The sequence below is a fragment of the Coenobita brevimanus genome, chromosome 27, assembly GCF_032717465.1.
Source record: "Coenobita brevimanus isolate Jiangsu-jjx chromosome 27, ASM3271746v2, whole genome shotgun sequence".
NCBI classification, from domain to species: domain Eukaryota; kingdom Metazoa; phylum Arthropoda; class Malacostraca; order Decapoda; family Coenobitidae; genus Coenobita; species Coenobita brevimanus.
In genome coordinates, this window is record NC_136980.1 from 14,541,606 (window position 1) to 14,562,450 (window position 20,845).

Genomic DNA, 20,845 nt, shown 5'->3' on the forward strand with positions numbered 1-20,845 from the left:
ATACACGACTCCCTGCGTTCTGATGAAAGTTTCTCCTGAATAAGTAAATGAATACATGATTCATTTCACTGGGTAGCCACTGTGATGAAAGTTGCCCCTCACTCAATGAATGGATGTAACCTACGGTTTGGTGATTATTCGAAAGTTACACTCTGTAGTTATTATTTATTTAGATCCTAACCATTCCATTATAATGGGATCATGGTTATGCTGTGCTTGAAATTTTCTGCAGCTTCTCTCCTTTTTTCTTTTCAAACTTTATTCCACGTCACTGGCTGCGCTGCAGCATACTATTACAAGAAAAACAATTTGTGTAGCTATACAACGATGAATTATTGTGATACAGTATATTTGTGGTCACTATAATTAAACCTCTAATTTACTAAAAATTTATGCTCTGTAACTATCAGGCCTTGAAAGCATGATTAACTTGTACTCTAAATGAAACGTTAATCCATTAATGATACTAGCAGAGGACTTTTCCACCTGACAAAAAGCCAGTCAAGCAAAATGTCAAAACTGACCTGCAGTTACTAGGACAAAACACCAATGCAATAACAAACTGGGTAAGCCCACATCAAACTGCATGAAGTATTTCTTTATTCAGACTGACCCTTGATGACTGTCACCACCCAACTTGTAAAAAAAAAAAAAAAAAAAAAAAAAAAAAAATGCTACTGCACCAGAACACTATGGATTGTCTGTCATCGAGGCTTGAGTGGGTATATCTCGTAGATTCGGCTCACGTAATTACTGCGAAGAGTACACTTTTAGTCTGATCCCTAACAGTGGTCCTGCCGACTTTTCTTTCTTTTTTTTTTTTTTAATGCAAGGAGGAAGGAACCAAAGGCCAGGAGCCCGCAAACTGTTCCTTCCAAGGAAAAAAAAATAATACAAAAATGCCAAATTCAAGATCCGTTCATTTCGAGATGCCTGGACACACTGCGTTTCAAAGATTGGAGATCATTGGAGGTAGGAAATACAGAGGGAGACAGTTCCAGAGTTGACCACTTGCATAAATGAAGGACTGGGTTAACTCTTGCATTAGAGTTTGACAGAAAAGGGATGAGAGTTTGTTGCTAGACGGGAGCTGCGCACCCGTCGCAGAGTTGAAGGGATGCAAGCAGACATTGCAGAGAAGCACCTGTCTAGTATAGCCCCACTGATCACTGGGATGCACAAGCTTCTTCACCGCTGCAAGACAGTGTTCCTTCGAAGAAGGTTCGGACAGCAGGATGTGCTGTTATGGAGCCATCCTATGAATCGTACGGCTTAAAATGTAAATAACAAAACACTGTGGAATGGTGGTTATTGAGGTACAACTTTAAATAAATGAGTAAAAGTGGTTAAGACCGCACGATGACCAGGCTAACACGTCACTGTTGTGTTCAGCTGATGCAGCCATCCTAGCAGTCATTAGGGTTAAAATGTAAACATTCAAACACTATGGAATGGTTCTTATTGAGGCAGAGCTTTAAATAACTGAGTAAAAGTGGTTCAGACCACAGGATAACTAGGCCAACCCCTCACTGTTGTGTTCAGCTGATGGAGCCATGCTAGTAGTGTTGGTAACGAAGACAAAATACACCGCAAGTGTTTTCACTGTGATAGAACATCAATCAGCTGACTAAGAGTGGGTCTGACCACTGGGTTAGGGGACAGGGCATCGTTAACCCAGCTATCCAGTCGAGATGGCATCGTCAGCTTGGCTTCGTTGAATAATGTACGGGCCACAAACGCCACACTGAACGTATCCGAAGCCGACGAGCTGCTTTCCCCAGCCAGCACCTCAGGGGCAACCCAGGGATACTTTTGGGCCTCACGGGGACCCATGGGTTCGTCCAACAGCGGGCTGGAGGCGGTGGTGGCCAGACCGAAGTCGATGACTGTAACTTTTGGTCCAGCAGCAGTCCGCTGCACACATATGTTGGCACACTTCAGGTCGTTGTGGTAAATATCCAGGGAATTGATCTCGTCAACTATTTTGGCCAACTGTTGAAGAATCGTCATCAGCGAATGCTGGTTAATTTTCTGGGTGTTAATAGACTGACCGGCGAATTTTGTCAATAAAGCTCGGTTTTCCACACATACTCCTACCAACTGCTGGACACCATTTACATCTTTAATTTTGCTCAAAACCCTTACCTCTGTAGCCATATCCGTTAAACCGCTGTTACTGTAATTCTTAACAACGTAGCTTTTATCTTTTCCGTTCAGAAGACGGCAGGAACCCTGCGCCCCACTCCCCAAGGCCTTAACACTGTATTTTGCACAAATGTCACTAAAATTCTTTGCAGTGACGTTCTTCACTTTAAGGGAAACACAGAGGCTTCGCACGAACTCCTGGCAAGCGTCCATTTTGACAAAGCAAGCAGCACAAACGTTGTGCCTCTTACCTAGTCGACGCTAACGAAGAAGTGACACGTAAACAACAGATGCCCGCCTTTTATAACCTAGGTGATAGCTGGTTATTTTTACCAGTCGACCTTTATTTCACATAATTATGGATTGTAGTAGTCGTCTACATTTCAGAAATAACAGCTTGTTTTTATAATGACTGATAATCTAATTAACATTTTATTGTCTTAAATGGTTTTTAAAAAATCATATTATTGTCCATACGGTTCTTAACGCAGTGAAATTAACGCATGCGAATGTTCGATTAGATTCAAATTTTTTTTAAATACGAGTGCAACTTTACGTGGAGTTTCTGGCAATCTTACATCCCTTATTAGATTTCTTATCTAGCGACTATTATTGCGGGTTTTATAGTACAAATCAATTACATTTCAGGATTAATCAATACAGATCCATATCCACTTACCTACCAGTACGCAAGTTTACATACTTTACCATAAGGGCGCAGCAACTACAACTCTTAAATTGTCATCTCCAGGAAAGTAATTTGATTTTTGTATGCAAATTATCTGTTTACTCTAAACTACAAAAAGTGTACAGTACATACACAACTGAGCTCTATAGAGCTCAGTGATATATACCTATTGGGGATATTTCAGGAAGCCCCCCAGTTCGCCTGTTTACCTGGTGAACGCAACGATTATACGATCTTGCCGACGGGACGCGTCAGTGCATCAGAAGTCCAAATATACAGAAACCTAACGGTCTGGCCTAAAAACCGATCCAAACCAGGCTTATCCTAACAAGGGCTTTGCCCCCCAGGCCCTCTGATTTTAACCATCTAGAACTGCCACAGTCTTACCCTGAGCCCCCACCAGAATCTGAGATCTAACATTATAGTCTAATCTATCCTAACCTAACTTATTCTAACCTATACTACCCTATCCTAACTTAATTAGGTCAAATCATCATCATAATCATCTAATCCTGTGTTGCCCCCATGAGAAGCGTAGGAGCCCGGGGCTAGGCAAGTTGGTCCTGTCATTTCAAATGAAAGTGACCAGTCTCACTTATCCCTGAGTGGCATTATGTGAGTAATAAACCCTAACCACCCCTTGGATAAAAACCTACAGCAGCTCAGTTCGATTGATTACCCACTAAACCACCAGGCGCCATAATTTGGTTATATGGTTACCACCCAGCGTAGTAAATGGTTTCCTGATGTACAGGAAGCCATTTGGCTTGTTACTTTTTCACCCATAAGCAGAAGGAAGAGGAAAGAATAAAGGAAAAAGACAGAAAATGATGGTAGGAAGAAAGAAGAGGAAGGAAGGAAAGGAGGGAAGAGAGGAAAGGCCAGTCATAAGAGTGCTGCACTACATCGACTGAATGGATGGCAAGCGCCCCCACCTACCACTCCAAATTATCCCAACCTAAAATCTAACTTAGAGGTAGGGGGCTGGAGGAGCTTCCCCACTATACTCCTTTCAATTTAATTTTCATACTCCAGATTTTCGTACCACAGAAGTTTTTCTCATGCATCCTGGTGCCGGAAAAGACAGTTTTGCGGCTTTACACCCTGTGCGTAGCACTTTTACTTGATCAGGACCACATTGTAGCAATACATTGTTTGAATTAAGGACTAGGGTGGAATGCCAGTAATTTTGGATCAAGCTAAGTGAAGAATATAAGAGTGTATTTTAGGATGTGCCGTTCCTGTTATCACACTTTAGTGTATAACTTATTAACTATTTCATTAACAGATCATAGGAAGTGATATGGAAGAGAATATGGTTTGTTTACATCATACCGGTGACTGCAGAAGTATTTGTCCACTGAATACCCAATCTGTTGGTGTTTACTGCAAGCCATGGAGGACACTGTTACCCATTAACTTGCATGTTATTTTGACTCTTTATTCTCGTCAAATTATACGGCTTCCCTGCACCTTCCTGACTATCTATCTTGACTTGCATCTCACTATTCTCTTATAACATATTTAATGTGCAGGGATTTCAGTACAATGGACTGGAAAAAGCATCAGTTAATGACAAGAATAGTTCTTGGTTGTGCCATCTGAAGTTCTTTCACTTTAACTTAATCCAGATTTCTGTCCTTTTGCAGTTTATTTCACGTTGTTCAGTGGCAGATAATGGCAATACTACGGCTCTACATCCCTTCCATAGCACTTCTTTGTGACTAACACCGTTTTCCTGTGATCAACTCAGCATTCAAGGTGAAGAGATGGCAGCTTTAGTCCAAGTTAAGGTACAGATTAGGGTTACAAGTGTTCTCGTTACTGAAGGGATCTTAACTATTTTTGTTTTATTCTAAATCGGCCAAAAATAACAATGTCTCCACCGAGAACACTGAGCTGTAAGAGATAACACTATAATATGGCGCTAGTCATGAAAAGTCTTATGGAAAGGACGTAGAGTAGTAGGTATTATCTTATTTTGTTAAATAAGCTGCAAAAGAGAAATCTGGGGCAGATTAGGTGAAGGGTACAGCACCCATTTCTTACCGTACTGGTTTATATCTGTATTTCTTTAGTTAATAATCTCGTATATATCTACAGTAGAGCAAATAAAAAAATAGTAGTAGTACCGGTATCAAAGAGAATTCTGTGATATGGTACGGGCTAAATAACTCGCTGAGAAGCGGTAGAAAGCCTTTTGGTCGAAAAGATTACCTACTATATTGAACCCTCCCCCAATTAATAAATATATAAACCCTTACAGTCACAATTCACATTTCCCTCGAGTCCTGAACAACACAAAGGCCTGTGGCGATCGATGCGTCAAGTGCATTAACCCACGTGTAAGTTATACCACTGACTTAAGACTTTTCAAAAGTAAGCAGGCCTGTCTCAACATATGTAGTCATTTACTGATCATCAGAGGGAACTGGGTCTCTCCAAGTGGCGACCTATTACTGTATTTATAGGTTGTCAAATGGGTGTAAATTCGAAATAATAGCCTTCCACGACGGCCATCCACTAAAGAACAATAATAACGAAGTGTAATTTACATTCCCACTAATTCAATCCAGCTACGAATTATATTATGTAATATTGCTACATTCGTACAAATTTTATTTCATGGACCCCTAACGTATTGTACACTTTAGCTGAATACAAACGTGTGGATATTAACTTCATCAAACTGATGGGATTAAAATGTACGGTAACTACTACTGTATGCGTCCTTGTACTAAGCAAAAAACAACTGACGCGGCAAAAATTACCAAAACCCTTTCAATACGATGACCCATTTTCAGCTTAGGACTTTCGAATTGGATGCATTACCTCCCACACTTCCAAGGGGTTTCCCCAAGCTGAATAGTCGTCTGAAGGTAGCCAGAAAATAAAAAATACATCGGAGTGGTTGATATCACACTACTGGACAGTCCTCCTGCCTACCGAGTTATGCTGTTCACTGCGTTGGACAGGACAGGGCAACGCCACTGCTCGGTTATACAAACGCCTCGTCTAGGTCACTATTACAGAATACTATCTCCCCGAAGAACAGTGAACTGCAGGAGGAAAACTATCCACCAGTTCACTGGGCTCATGTTGAACGTAGATGCACCTGGGCACAACTACCGTTACTATGCCTCGATCTACGCAAAAATAATACAAAATTAATAACGGCGTACCTGAGACTTCCTCTGCCTTCCAGCACACTATGTTTTCGAAAAACGTCCCGAAGTTGTCTCGCCGTTAAAACAATAAAAAAAAAAAAATAATCGTATATATATTACTCTCCCAACCTACGTGACCAAACCAAGACTCAGACTGAAGGCATTGCGAAAAGAGAACAAGGGGGAGGAAAGTTGGAACGGGGAGGATCGAGTTTCAAAATAAGTAAACATCATTGGTTGGCCAGTATCATTGGAACATTTTTGCAGCGTATGATTGGCTGGTATGGTTAGTGCCCCGCCCCCCTCCTCTCTCTCTCTCTCTCTCTCTCTCTCTCTCTCTCTCTCTCTCTCTCTCTCCGGTGGCGCCATCTCTCTGATGCGAGGCTTCGAGTTCACGTATTTACAAAATTCCTTGAGCTTAAATTGTGCATCAGATTCCATATTCACAATTTTGTTATTAATCATTCATCGTCATTCTGCCGTTTATTTCACCTTAAAATGGGGTGAGGTAGAATCTAGAATCCAGGAGAGAGAGAGAGAGTAGGAATGGGGGAGAATCATCAGGAATATACCCAGAGAAATGGTGACTGTTGAAACCTCTAGACTTCTGCTTCTACCTTACGTGCCTAACCATCATCACTTATACCGTATAGCGACCAGATCTTCCAAGCATTACACAACGTAATTAAATATTTAATTGCGAAAAACTATACTGATTGTGATAACTGCTGTGGAGACATCCTGCAAATTCCCTAAGATTCTTTATAAATAGTAAGCTTTCCCAGGCGAGCGACAGAGGCTGGGAGCGTGAAAAGTGCATTTGCCCAAGCCTATTTTAACACACACACACACACACACACACACACACACAGTTTTTATTATCCCGGAAAAAAATCCATAGCAAAGTACTTTTCATGTAGGCTAGTAGAGCAAGCCATCACACACACACACAGTTGTTTTCAACCCGGAAAAAAATCCACAAGACATTAAGGCTAGTAAAGCAAGTCAGTGGTATACACACACACACAGTTATCACATCAGAAAAAAAAAAAAAATCCGCTACAGAAAGCTATATGTAGGCTAAAGCATAGTCAATCAACTGAGCTCCATAACATGCAGGGAAGGTCCGACCAGGGGGGGGGGGTTACCCCCGAACGTTTGTTTCTGAGATGGTCAAAAACTAAGTTGTCAAAAATGGAGAGCATAGACTTTTTTTTTTTTTTACATAAAAGGAGAAGCCTCCGAGAGGATAAAATATTTTTTACATTTTTCCTTTTTATATGTCTACATTTAGAGGACAAAATACATAAGAACATAAGAACATAAGAAGAGAGGATAACTGCAATAGGCCAGTTGGCCCATGCTAGGCAGCTCCTAGAAGAGTAACTGAACTACTAGAATGAGATAAGGATAGCAAAGAAGAAGGCTCTCCCCCGCCCTCCAAACACTCCAGCCGAAGCCGGCAGGAAAGTCACAAAGAACACCAAGCAGTATAGAAAAACTGGCGTGGACATTTTATAGGAAAGTGTGAAAGGATAATAGAGACTATCATAGTGTAACCTGAAAAGGAAAAAGTATGAATTAGTATTAGTTATAAGATTTTTTTTTTTTTCTATACACACCCCTTATTTGTCATATGCTTATCTAGCCTTCAAAGACTAATGGGGTGACTGGGACCCCCGAGTCGACATTCAGTACTTTATTATCGACTCCTTCGTCAGGTGAGTCAAGCATGCTGGGGTCGACTTGAGGCAGAGAGGAGGCCGTGCCCAGGAGCAGGAGCAGGACGAAAGGTGAGACGATGAGAGTCAGGAAGTCCTGCATGTTGACTCTCCCCAGTGCTGAGTGAGAGTGATGCTTTAACCTGCTCCACACACCATTTGTATAATTTCCGCAATATAAAGATAAACATGAGAAAACCACCAATAAAACAGGTCCCTCACTAGATTCAACTTTTTAATTCGTCTTTGTGACAGACGGGGAATTATTACCTTTGGGAATTTCGTGTACTGAAGTCTTGCTTATTTTCCTACTTTCGCTCATGTTCCTTTGCGTGCGTGGCAATGTTACGTCATATCAAAAAGTTCGCTGCGCCAGTTCGAGGAAAATGGGTAATAAATCATTGTTGTGACTAAGAAAGGTTTGCTATCTCTTGTGTGTGTGTGTGTGTGAGAGAGAGAGAGAGAGAGAGAGAGAGAGAGAGAGAGAGAGAGAGAGAGGATTTATTAAAAGACTTAAACACAACTGTGACTCCCAGTTCTTACTTTGCGATTCATTCACCTCAGTATTAAATGAATTTATCTGTTTGTCTGTCTGCTCATCTCTGTCTATATATATCTGTCTATATCTGTACCTAAATATCTATCCATCTATATATTGTATCTATCTGTCCATTTAGCTAGCTAGCTTTGTCTATCTAACTCTATCTCTCTAACTTTCACTCTGTTGAGCACCACCTATCCTCCTCTACACCTTACCTTCTCTTCCTTACCGAGACTCAGCTGTCTGAGGCAACTGACAGCAGCCAATTTCTGTATCCTTCTTATTCATTTCAAAGCCAAAGGTGGTTGTTGTGTATACGTACTCAACGACTTATCTTACTCTCGTGTTCCTGAACTTGATTCTTCTGAATTCTCTGCTCTCTGGCTTCGGCTTTCCTGTCATTCTCCGACTAAATATATCTACGGCTGTTTACTTTTCCCCTAATTCTACTGACTATGAAAAATTCTTTGACTATCTTACTTCCACGATGGAACACATTCTATCCATTTCTCCTTTCTCTGAAATATCCATTCTAGGAGATTTCAATGTTCACCACCACCTTTAGCTCTCCTCTCCTTTCACTGATCCACCTGGTGAACGAGCCTAGAGTACATCTTTTCTATCCTTAATGACCTAGAGCAGTTTGTACAGCACCCTACCCGTATCCCTGACCGCCTTGGAGAGAGCTTGACCTATTCCTTGCAACTAATCCTTCTGCTTACACTGTTAATCTTTCCTCTCTGTTGGGCTAATCCGATCACAACCTTATCTTAACCCGTCCTATCCCTCCGGTACGGCCTGTGGCCCCTCCAAAGAAACGTCGACTGTGGCACTCTGGAGCTGCAGACTAGGAGGCCTTCAGGCAGTACTTCTTTGATTTTCCCTGGAATGATTATTTCTTTCATGGCCGAGAGCCACCTGAGTGTGTTTTGCTCATTACGGAGGTTATTCTCTCGGGCATGGAAGCATACATTCCTTTCTTATATCCTTTGACTAATGCAAGAAAGCCTTTGTTTAATCAGGCTTGTTCTAATGCTGTCCACAACAAGGAGAGGGCCTATAAAAGGTACCAGAGCCATACCACCCCCGAATCACATCTTGTTTATGTTTCTGCCAGGAATCGTGCTAAGTCTGTTCTTCGCTCTGCTAAATATAATTTCATCCGAAGTAAATGCTCTCAGCTCTCCAACTCGAATTCTTCCTGCTCCTTCTGGCACCTTGCCAAAAACCTACTTTACCTCATCATCCTTCCCTCCCCTTTTCTACTCTGATGGCTCTGTAGCTATTTCTTCTACTGATAAAGCAGATCTCTTCACTCAGACTTTCTCCTCCAATTCCACCTTAGACGATTCCGGTGCTGTTCCTCCATTACTTCCCCCCTCTGACTTCCTTATGGCTGACATTAAAATTTCCTCAGCTGACGTATTTTCTGCCATCACTGGCCTCAATACTAACAAGGCATATAGGGTTGATGGAGTACCTCCTGTTGTCCTTAAGAACTGTGTTTCTGTGCTTACACCCTGCCTTGGTAAACTCTTTCACCTCTATCTGTCAACTTGTACCTTTCCTTCTTGCTGGAAGTTTGCTCTCATTCAGCCAGTCCCAACGAAGGGTGACCATTCCCTACCCTTTACCTATAGTCCAATTGCTTTAACATCTTATGTCTCAAAAGTTTTCGAGTCAATTCTTAACAGAAAAATTTTAAAGCATCTCTCCTATCACAACCTTCTTTCTGATTATCAGTATTGGTTCTGTCAGGGATGCTCCACTGGCGATCTTCTCACCTACCTTTCATACTCCTGGACATCCTCCTTTCGGGACTTTGACGAAAGCTTTGCCATTGCACTTAACATCTCAAAAGCTTTCGATTGAGTCTGGCATAAATCTTTGATTTCCAAATTGCCCTCGTACGGTTTCTGGCCATCGTTCTTCTCTTAGATCTATCAACAGTGGTGTTCCTCAGGGCCCTGCCCTATCACCAACTCTCTTCCTTTTATTCATCAGTGACCTAAGCTGTACATCTAACCCTTTCCACTCATATGCTGATTACTCCACCCTTCATCTTTCCATTCGGTTCCTGCAACGTCCATCTCAACAGATACTTCAACAAGCTAGGGATAAGGCTATGGCACACCTAATGTCTGACTTGTCTCGTATCTCTGACTGGGGTAAAAATAATATTGTTGTTTTTAATGTATCAAAGACTCAGTTCTTACACCTATCAACCCGACAAAATCTTCCACAGGTATGCCCACTAATGTTTAATAATATCCAGCTTAGTTCTGCAGCATCCTTGGACATGCTTGGGGTTTCATTCACTTGGGACTTATATTGGAAAGATCATATTACATCTCTTGTAAAATCTGCTTCCAAGAGATTAGGTGTGTTAAGCCGACTCCGTTCTTTCTTTACCCCTGCAGAATTATTGACTCTATACAGGGGTTTTGTCCGCCCTTGTGTAGAGTACAACTCTCATGTGTGGGGAGGCTCCCCACATACTGTATAGCACTTCTCAATAGGGTGGAATCAAAGGCTTTTCGTCTCATTAACTCTTGTCCTCTTACTGACTCGCTTCAACCTCTGTCTCTTCGCCGCACTGTTGCATCTTTATCTCTTTTCTATCGCTACTTCCATGGCCACTGCCCCTCTGAACTGTCTGCATGCATCACCCCACCTCTATGACGGGCGCGTAGCACCCGTCTAGCAGCAAACTCTCACTCCTTTTCTGTCCAACTCTCTAATGCAAGAAATAACCGTTACTTCTAGTCTTTCATTTATGCAACAGGTCAACTCTGGAATTGTCTCCCTGTCTGTATCTCCTACTTCCTATGATCTCCAGTCTTTCAAACGCAGTGTGTCCAGGCATCTAGAAATGAACGATGTTGAATTTGGCTCTCTTTGCTATTGTTGTTTTTTTTTTTTCTTGGAAGAAACGATTTGCGGGCTTCTGGCCTTTGGTTCCTTCTTCCTTGCATATACACAGCATGGAAAGAGATCAGCATGAAGGCAAGAAAGAAGGACAACGTAGCTGTGAGTTCCGCGCTGTGTAGAAGCGGCAGCTACTGCAAGAACAGGTTATCGTTAAGTTCTGAGAAACAGGGTAAAGAAACTGAAGCTGAATTTACAGTATTAAGGAGAAGCATTTGATGGAGAGAGAGGTTCTGTGTGTGTGTGTGTGTGTGTGTGTGTGTGTGTGTGTGGTGTACAACATGTCACGTTAAGTATGGTAAATGATGCAACAAGTCGAGGCATCAGCACATTTTTAATAACTAAGATATCCGGCACGTATCAGCCTCCCTAGCTTTTAGTGATTACCTTGGCGCGTCACCTAGGATGCGACTTAGGCCTGTGGAACCTGATAGGCCTGGGGATCTTATTCTACTTGAGACAGGGGTATCATAGGCCTCTCCTTGTTTGATATGTTTTGCACGTTGGTTCTTTTTATCCTCAGGTACGGCAGCTAAGACAAGTACCTATGCAGTAAGGGGTCGATGTGCACCGAAATTTTACGTGTGACGACTGATACTCGGGTGGGTTGATAGGCGTGGTCTCGCCCCCTTCCATTGTCCCCGTCACTGAGGTGGGATTGTCGTAAGAGTATTGGTTATTCCGTCACAGAGGTTGGATTGTCGTAGGAGTATTGGTTATTTCGTCACAGAGGTGGTATTGTCGTAGGAGTATTGGTTATTCCCGTCACAGAGGTGGGATTGTCGTAGGAGTATTGGATATTCCCGTCACAGAGGTGGGATTGTCGTAGGAGTATTGGTTATTCCGTCACAGAGGTGGGATTGTCGTAGGAGTATTGGTTATTCCCGTCACAGAGGTGGGATTGTCGTAGGAGTATTGGTTATTCCGTCACAGAGGTGGTATTGTCGTAGGAGTATTGCTTATTCCCGTCACAGAGGTGGGATTGTCGTAGGAGTATTGGTTATTCCCGTCACAGAGGTGGGATTGTCGTAGGAGTATTGGTTATTCCGTCACAGAGGTGGGATTGTCGTAGGAGTATTGGTTAATAGTTATACCAGCACATAAACCCGTCTCCGGCTACAGCCTCTAGGTGTCAACCCCTCAGTCACTTAATTTTTCCTTTGGATCTAATCCCTGATTGACAAATTTTCCCCATAGACATATTTTCCTTCCTGATCCTATTGTCCTCCATGTACCTGTTTTTCCCCTTAGAGTCCTGTTTCACCCCATGTACCTGTTTTTCCCCTTAGAGTCCTATTTCACTCCATGTACCTGTTTTTCCCCTTAGAGTCCTGTTTCACCCCATGTACCTGTTTTTCCCCTTAGAGTCCTGTTTCACCCCATGTACCTGTTTTTCCCCTTAGAGTCCTATTTCACTCCATGTACCTGTTTTTCCCCTTAGAGTCCTGTTTCACTCCATGTACCTATTTTTCCCCTTAGAGTCCTATTTCACTCCATGTACCTGTTTTTCCCCTTAGAGTCCTGTTTCACCCCATGTACCTGTTTTTCCCCTTAGAGTCCTATTTCACTCCATGTACCTGTTTTTCCCCTTAGAGTCCTGTTTCACTCCATGTACCTGTTTTTCCCCTTAGAGTCCTGTTTCACTCCATAGGCCTGTTTTTCCCCTTAGAGTCCTGTTTCACTCCATAGGCCTGTTTTTCCCCTTAGAGTCCTGTTTCACTCCATAGGCCTGTTTTTCCCCTTAGAGTCCTGTTTCACTCCATGTACCTGTTTGTCCCCTTAGAGTCCTGTTTCACTCCATGTACCTGTTTTTCTCCTTAGAGTCCTGTTTCACTCCATAGGCCTGTTTTTCCCCTTAGAGTCCTGTTTCACTCCATAGGCCTGTTTTTCCCCTTAGAGTCCTGTTTCACTCCATAGGCCTGTTTTTCCCCTTAGAGTCCTGTTTCACTCCATAGGCCTGTTTTTCCCCTTAGCGTCCTGTTTCACTCCATAGGCCTGTTTTCCCCTTAGAGTCCTGTTTCACTCCATAGGCCTGTTTTTCCCCTTAGAGTCCTGTTTCACTCCATAGGCCTGTTTTCCCCTTAGAGTCCTGTTTCACTCCATAGGCCTGTTTTTCCACCGAACCTCCTCACACACCTCACTTCTCATGGACCTCTTTTCCCCTATGGATCTATTTTGCCCATTGACTGATTTTCTTCATGAATCTTTGCTCACTAAGATATTTTGCTCACTGAGATATTTTGCTCACTGAGATATTTTGCTCACTGAGATATTTTGCTCACTGAGATATTTTGCTCACAGAGATATTTTGCTCACTAAGATATTTTGCTCACTGAGATATTTTGCTCACTGAGATATTTTGCTCACTGAGATATTTTGCTCACTGAGATATTTTGCTCACTAAGATATTTTGCTCACTGAGATATTTTGCTCACTGAGATATTTTGCTCACTGAGATATTTTGCTCACTAAGATATTTTGCTCACTGAGATATTTTGCTCTTTGAGATATTTCCCACACGGGCCTATTCTCCCTCCATAAATCTATTTTGCCCCTTGGACCCATTGTATTCATGGACCAATGTTCACTCATGGACCTATTTCCTCCTTTGGACCTGTATTACCCATGCACCCATTTCATCCCAGGGACCTATTTCCTTCCATGAACCTATTTTCCCCATGGACCGATTTTCATCCATTTAACCCATGTTCCTGCTTGGGTCAACTTCCCCAGGGACATACATCCGATGGAACTACTTTCCCACATGGACGTAGCCCTACCATGAACTGTAAACTCAATAGACCTAATCCCTAAGTACCCATTTTCTCATTACACACCCACCTACCTCACCCCATTCCCCGCACCCAACTCACACACCTACCCACTAGCCCACTTCATGTACCAACCCACCCACCTTCCCCACCCCATTCCCCTCATCCACCCACCTCATCCCACCCATCAGCCCACCTCACGTACAATACCTAACCACCCGCCAACCCCACCCCTTTCCCCTCATCCACCTACCCACACACCCACCACACCTGCCCTGACCACACATCCACCCTGTTCACTCCTCCCACCCAACCCGACCATCAGCCCAGTAACCTACCCACCCGGCCATCAACGTCCATCAACAGGATGACGTTCAAGTTTACACACACACACACACACACACTAATATCAATGCACCCGTTCTGAATGAAACAGTCCTATCATGCATTCATTATGAACGGTGAACATACATGCCAAAGTGGTGACATGTTATGGTGTGTGGTACAGTTGCGGGCAGATGCCTGGAATCCACCTAGTCCGCCAACATGTTGGTGTTTTATCTGGCAACAGTGGTAGCTGTGAACTTGACCGAGATTCAGTCAGCTGTTCAGGCAAAACAAACCCAGTGATAATTTGTCAATGTGCAGTTCTAATTGGTCTCCAATTAACACCACGCAAGTAAACGTATTATACTGATAATGATTAACGTGTCATACACGTGGTAGATATATCTATAACCATAGTATTACAACACAGGCATCCAAATAGTGCTGCGTTCATTCATGTAAGACACACGGGTATCGGTAGTGATTCATTTGGTTTCACTATCGTCGTGAACCAAACAACCCTTACCAGTTTACACGAGATGTGCCGTAGGGTTATCAGCTTCCCCGCAACCTAGCATTATTATCACAAAAAACACCCTCATGCCAGTCATCCCTCACTGTTAACCTCATTGTCATCGACCCCTGACTACAAAGCAAGTGGGACAGTTAAAGGTTCACACCACAGTAGGTGGAACAAGGGGAGGTGGGTGTGGGAGTTACACGAAGGGTGGTGGGTGAGGAAGGACGAGACGAGGTGGGATGTGTGATGGGAGGGGGGGTGAGGGGGAAAGTGTTTGGTTGCGGTATTTAACGTATATGAGATTAGAGGTTGTAATAGGTTTGTTTTGACATGGAAAACCAATGTTTCTTTAATATTCGAATGATAAAGTCGAACGATTACTCTCAATAAATGTTTATCATCTTGAACGGGTAGTTCCACCCCCATACGTGACGTCACGTGGTGACTACGTCACAAACCAAGATGGTGATGGAGCTGCACGCTTGGGATACCCGTGTGTCTCACATGAATGAACGCAGCACTATTTGGATGCCTGTGTTGTAATACTATGGTTATAAATATATCTACCACATGTAGCATACGTTAATCATTATCAGTATAATAAGTTTACTTGCATAGTGTTGATTGGAGACCAGTTAGAACTGCACATTGCCAAGTATCACTGGGTTTATTTCGCCCGAACAGTTGACTGAATCTCGGTCAAGTTCAAAGCTACCACTGTTGCCAGATAAAACACCAACATGTTGGTGGACTAGATGGATTCCAGGCATCTGCTCGCAACAGTACCTCTTATGCGCTTGAAGAGGAATTATAAGAGGTCCAGGAACTTTCCATTTCAGCTTTCGCAGACTAACGCACAGTATTTGTGGACACTTGTTTACGATTACCGGTGACTCCAAATGACCTGGGAGGTCAACCACACATAGCCTATGTCCGAACTGGGGGTTATGTGATTGTCCATGCCAAATATTGGGCTACAGTAATACCCGGCGTTGCCCGGGCCAAAAAGGCAAACACTTTACCGGTGACCTCAAATGACCCAGATCTGAATTTTGACCCCCCCCAAAACCATCCTTGGGCCATCCTGATTCAGAATATATATGAGTGTGGGGTCTCTGGCCTTTGGTTTGGGCGTGATTGAAAGACAGACAAACAAACAACGAGGCTCTTTTATATATATTTATTGCAAAAAGGTATAGCAATCAATCTATCTATCTATCTATAAATATATATATATATATATATATATATATATATATATATATATATATTGTTACGGAACAGAGAAAGATAATGTACACTTTAAGTGAGAATACTAAAAATCACTACTGTCCCGTAAAGTTCCAGGTTCAAAACAAAGAGTTAGGTAAAATTACAAGTTAAAGTTTAATGCTCAAACTAACAACAAAACATTCAGGACTCATAAGGATAATGTAATGGCAAAAAACAGGATAAATATATGGTTAATTGCAATAGCCTCTATTAACACGAAATTAGCAAGAGTATATTTATCTAAGTCAGCCCTGATAAAATGAAAATACCAGATAATACTCAGTGAATGCAGGATATATTATTACAGATACAAAATATTATTAATAATGACTGACATCCAAACTTTACATTAATCACAAAAACCTCACTAGGCCTACAAATTAACACCTTATGCTATACAGTACAAGAACAAAATGTAATAACACTCATACTCAAATTACACAGCAGTTAGATGGCTGGAGACTTCCTGAGCACTCACAATAATAACAACTGTACAGGGGAGGACAGAGATGTGAGCAAAATGAGGAGTAGATCTAAGTGGCAATGATGTAGAGACTGAGCTCATTATATAGGGGCCGGCAGAGCTTGATACAACTTGTAAGAAGGACGCGCAAATGAAGCCATAGGGGACAAAGAGTTGACAATCCTGCTCTGAACAACAAAAAGAACGACTTACTCTACTATAAGGGAGGAGGGGGGTAGTGAGGTAGAACACGCTCGTGATCAAACGTGCAGCATACTGTACGTTAGAATTACACAAAGGATGATGAAATCATAGGCTATGTAACACCTCCCCACAAAGAAAAAGAAATTTACAAAGGAAATTTCTTATTACTCTAAAACAATCTGTCTAAAGTCTAGATAAGCAATCTGCAATAACATTTTCTTTCCCCTTGACATGTTGTATGTCTAATGAATACTCCTGAAGAAGTAGACTCCATCTTGTCGATCTCTGATTTTTATCTTTAAACTTACTAAGGAATATCAGTGGGTTATGATCGGTATAAATGACTATGGGGTCAAAACCAGAACACAAATAAAATGAGAAATGCTGTAAACCCAAAATCAAGGCCAAAAGCTCTTTCTCAATAGTTGAGTAGTTCTTTTGAGGTGGAGTGAACTTCTTACTGTAATAAGATACAGGGTGTTCAATACCCTGATCATCCTCTTGCAGCAAAACAGCCCCAGCTCCTGTATCACTTGCATCAACAGCCATCTTAAAAGGCTTAGCAAAATTTGGGGTAGCGAGCACTGGCTGACTTAATAGGATAGCTTTAAGCTTGCTGAAAGAGGATTCACAGTTATCGGTCCAGACAAATTTAACTCCCTTTTCAGAAGATCTGTAAGTGGTGATACAAGAATTGAAAAGTTAAGAACAAATCTCCTGTAATAACCTACCATTCCCAAAAATCTTTGTAGCTCTTTCCTACTTTTAGGTCTGGGAAGATCACTTATAACCTGAACCTTAGCTCCTGGTGGTGCAACATGTCCATCACCAATTACGTATCCAAGGTATTGAACTTTAGCTTGACCAAACTCACACTTTGATAAATTAGCTACAAGATTAGCCTGAACCAAACGCTCAAGAAATTTACTGACATGGCATAGGTGATCTTTCCAGTTGTCACTGAAGATTAATACATCATCAATATAAACAACACACCCTGCCAAACCCTCTGTTACAACATTCATGAGCTTCTGAAATGTGGCTGGTGCATTCCTCATACCATATGGCATTACAGAACATGCAAAAGTCTTTCCTAGTGTTACAAAACATGAGATCTCCCTAGCACGTTCAGTCATAGGTACTTGCCAGTATCCCTTTAACAAATCAAACTTACTTATGTACCTAGCCTTTCCGATCTTGTCTATGCAATCTTCCACACGAGGGAGAGGGTAAGTGTCTGTTTTGGTTATCTGATTAACACGTCTGTAGTCGATGCAAAGCCGCTGTGACCCACCTGGCATAGGGACTAGAGTGACAGGAGAACTCCACTCGCTCTGACAGGGCTCAATCATCTTGTGGTCCAACAGGTAGCCAAGCTCCTTCTGGATGAGAGGAACTTTCTCTGGGTTCACACGGTAAGGAGGCAGTTTAATTGGCTTTGCGTCTCCAACATCGACATCATGCATCAACACAGTGGTTCTTCCTGGAGTGGCACGGAACACTTGCGGGCACTCCTGTAGTAATGCCGAAAACTCCTGCCTTTCCTCGGGAGCTAGATGAGAAAGCTTAGTCTGGAGATCATTCATGATATCAGGATTCTTCCCCAAACTATTACTCAGGCTCATGCTGCATGGGAGAACTTCACTTGCAGACTCGGGTGGAACAGCTACAGTGCAGACTGGGTTATTTTCGTCCTGCCTGTGATATAACTTTAGCATGTTGATGTGACAAAGTTGTTTGTTCTTTCTACGATCTGGTGTGGCGATGACATAGTTGACATCACTTTCTTCTCCATGAAATAAGGACCACTAAACTTGGCTTGAAGAGGTTGCCCATGCACCGGTAGCAGAATCAAAACCTGATCTCCTGGCTGAAAGTGGCGTAACCTGGACTTCTTATCATACCAAGTCTTCATCTTCTGAGCAGCTCCTAAATTCTCTCACGCCAGCTGTAAAGCAGTGGACAGCCGTTCTTTGAACTTCATCACATACTCCAGCAGGTTGACGTCATCTTCCTCCGACAGCCAGCATTCCTTGAGTAACTTAAGGGGTCCTCTTACTTCATGGCCAAACAGTAGTTCAAAGGGTGAAAAGCCCAGTGATTCATTTGGAGATTCTCTTGCGGCAAATACAAAGAATGGAAGACCTTTATCCCAGTCTTTCTGATGTTCCAAACAGTATTTCTTGAGCATCGATTTGAGTGTTTGATGATATCTCTCCAACGCTCCTTGGGTCTGGGGATGGTAAGCTGAAGACGTGATCTGGGTGATGCCCAATTCTTTCAGAGACTGCTTGAAAACGTTTGACATGAAATTACTTCCCTGGTCTGACTGTACCTCCTTGGGCAGACCAAACTTTGTGAAGAACCCTAGCATTTCCTTAACAACGTTCTTTGCTGAGATATTTCTAAGTGGAATGGCTTCAGGATAACGAGTAGCCATATCAATCAGGGTCAACACATAAGAAAATCCAGAAGAAGTCTTAGGAAGAGGGCCCACAATATCCACCAACACACGGGTGAAAGGTGCCTCAAAAGGAGGAATGGGAACTAGAGGTGCAACCTTTTCGGTCTGATTACACTTTCCCACAACTTGACAGGTGTGACAAGACTTACAATACCAGGAAACATCCCTGAAGATACCTGGCCAGTAGAAGTGTTTCAAAATGCGTGCCACAGTCTTCCTCACTCCAAGGTGTCCTGCCACACTGGAATCATGAGCAACTCTAATGATATCCTGCCTACAAACACGAGGGATGACAACTTGATGTACAACCTCCCATTCACAGTCGGCTGATGCTGTTGGGGGTCTCCACTTCCTCATAAGTACTCCTGACTTTATATAATAACAAGTAGAAGCACCGGCTGACTCTTCCTCACTGCAAGCAGAGTTAGCTAGACCTTTCAACTCAGGGTCAGCAACCTGCAACTCAACCAACTCTTGACGAGACAAATTATCAACACTACGAGGTACTGCCTCATCTGGTGAGTGGTCCAAATTAGCAAGAAAAGTGTCAGCTAGGATAACATCATCATCATCATTATCCTCTAAGCCACCAGTAACTTTAGACTTAGCCCTAGTGACAGCACATGCAGGGAACACATCAGGGACATCACAATCCTGGGCCGCAGCCACTGGCTCACTAGACAACTGAGGAGCTAGACACACTTGACTTCCACCAATATCATTTCCAAGTAAGAAAGTTACACCTGACATTGGGAGTGTCTCAACCAACCCAACCATAACGGAACCATTAACAAAACAAGACTCTAAATTCACTCTGCACAGAGGGACAGAGAAGTAATTATTCCCTACACCTTGTAAGATTACAGTTTCATCAGAGGAATTAACATTAGAGCCTAGAACACTGGTCAGCATAAGGGATTGGCAAGCACCTGTATCACGATATATTTTAACTGATTTCCTGTCATTACTGTCCAGAGGACTTACAAAACCATCAGACAGGAAATTAGCACATGAACTCTTGAGAGTGTCACCCAAATTACTGCTCAAAAGAGGAGCTTCATCATGAGGATTTAATTTACCCCTCAAAGCAGGTTCAGTTAACTCAGTTAAAGAATTCTGGGAACTCTCAAGGGTGGACACTAGACCAATTGACTGAATATTTAAAGACTCCTTTTTGTTCACATCACGCTGTCTCCTGAAACTTTTCTCCGTAGTATGACCAAGCTTACTACAACAAGTACATTTACTTTTCTGAAATCTAGAGGTGAAGCTGGTATTTACTTCCTGAGAAACATCATCCTTATTCTCTTTCCTGTTACCTGTACTCTGAGTAGAGGCAACGTACTTACTCTCAGCTTTCCTTTTCTCTTTAGAATATCTCTTGTGAGTGAGAACATATTCATCAGCTAAAACTGCAGCATCAGTCAAATTATCTCTTCTTCTCTCATCAAGATATAGGCTTACATCTTTATAAATACACCTTTTGAAGTCCTCCAGCAAAATCATCTGCTTAAATTTGTCAAAATCAGAATCCACATTCTTAGAATTTAACCACTGCTCTAACAGATCTTCTTTGATTTTTGCATACTCAACATGGGATTGCTTATCTTGTTTATAAGTTGTCCTAAATTTTA

General features: G+C 42.4%; 1 protein-coding gene across 1 annotated transcript; it reads right to left on the reverse strand.

Moving 5' to 3' along the window:
* Nucleotides 1-1,599: 1,599 nt before the first annotated feature.
* On the reverse strand, nt 1,600-2,358 carry LOC145394458 (uncharacterized). Its single transcript, XM_080268317.1, has one exon. The coding sequence runs from the start codon at nt 2,356-2,358 to the stop codon at nt 1,600-1,602; it is 759 nt and encodes a 252-aa protein (XP_080124443.1).
* Nucleotides 2,359-20,845: the final 18,487 nt, after the last annotated feature.

Excerpts from the sequence above, each read along its gene's own strand:
- LOC145394458 (XM_080268317.1), bottom strand. The coding sequence starts at position 2,358 with ATGGACGCTTGCCAGGAGTTCGTGCGAAGCCTCTGTGTTTCCCTTAAA.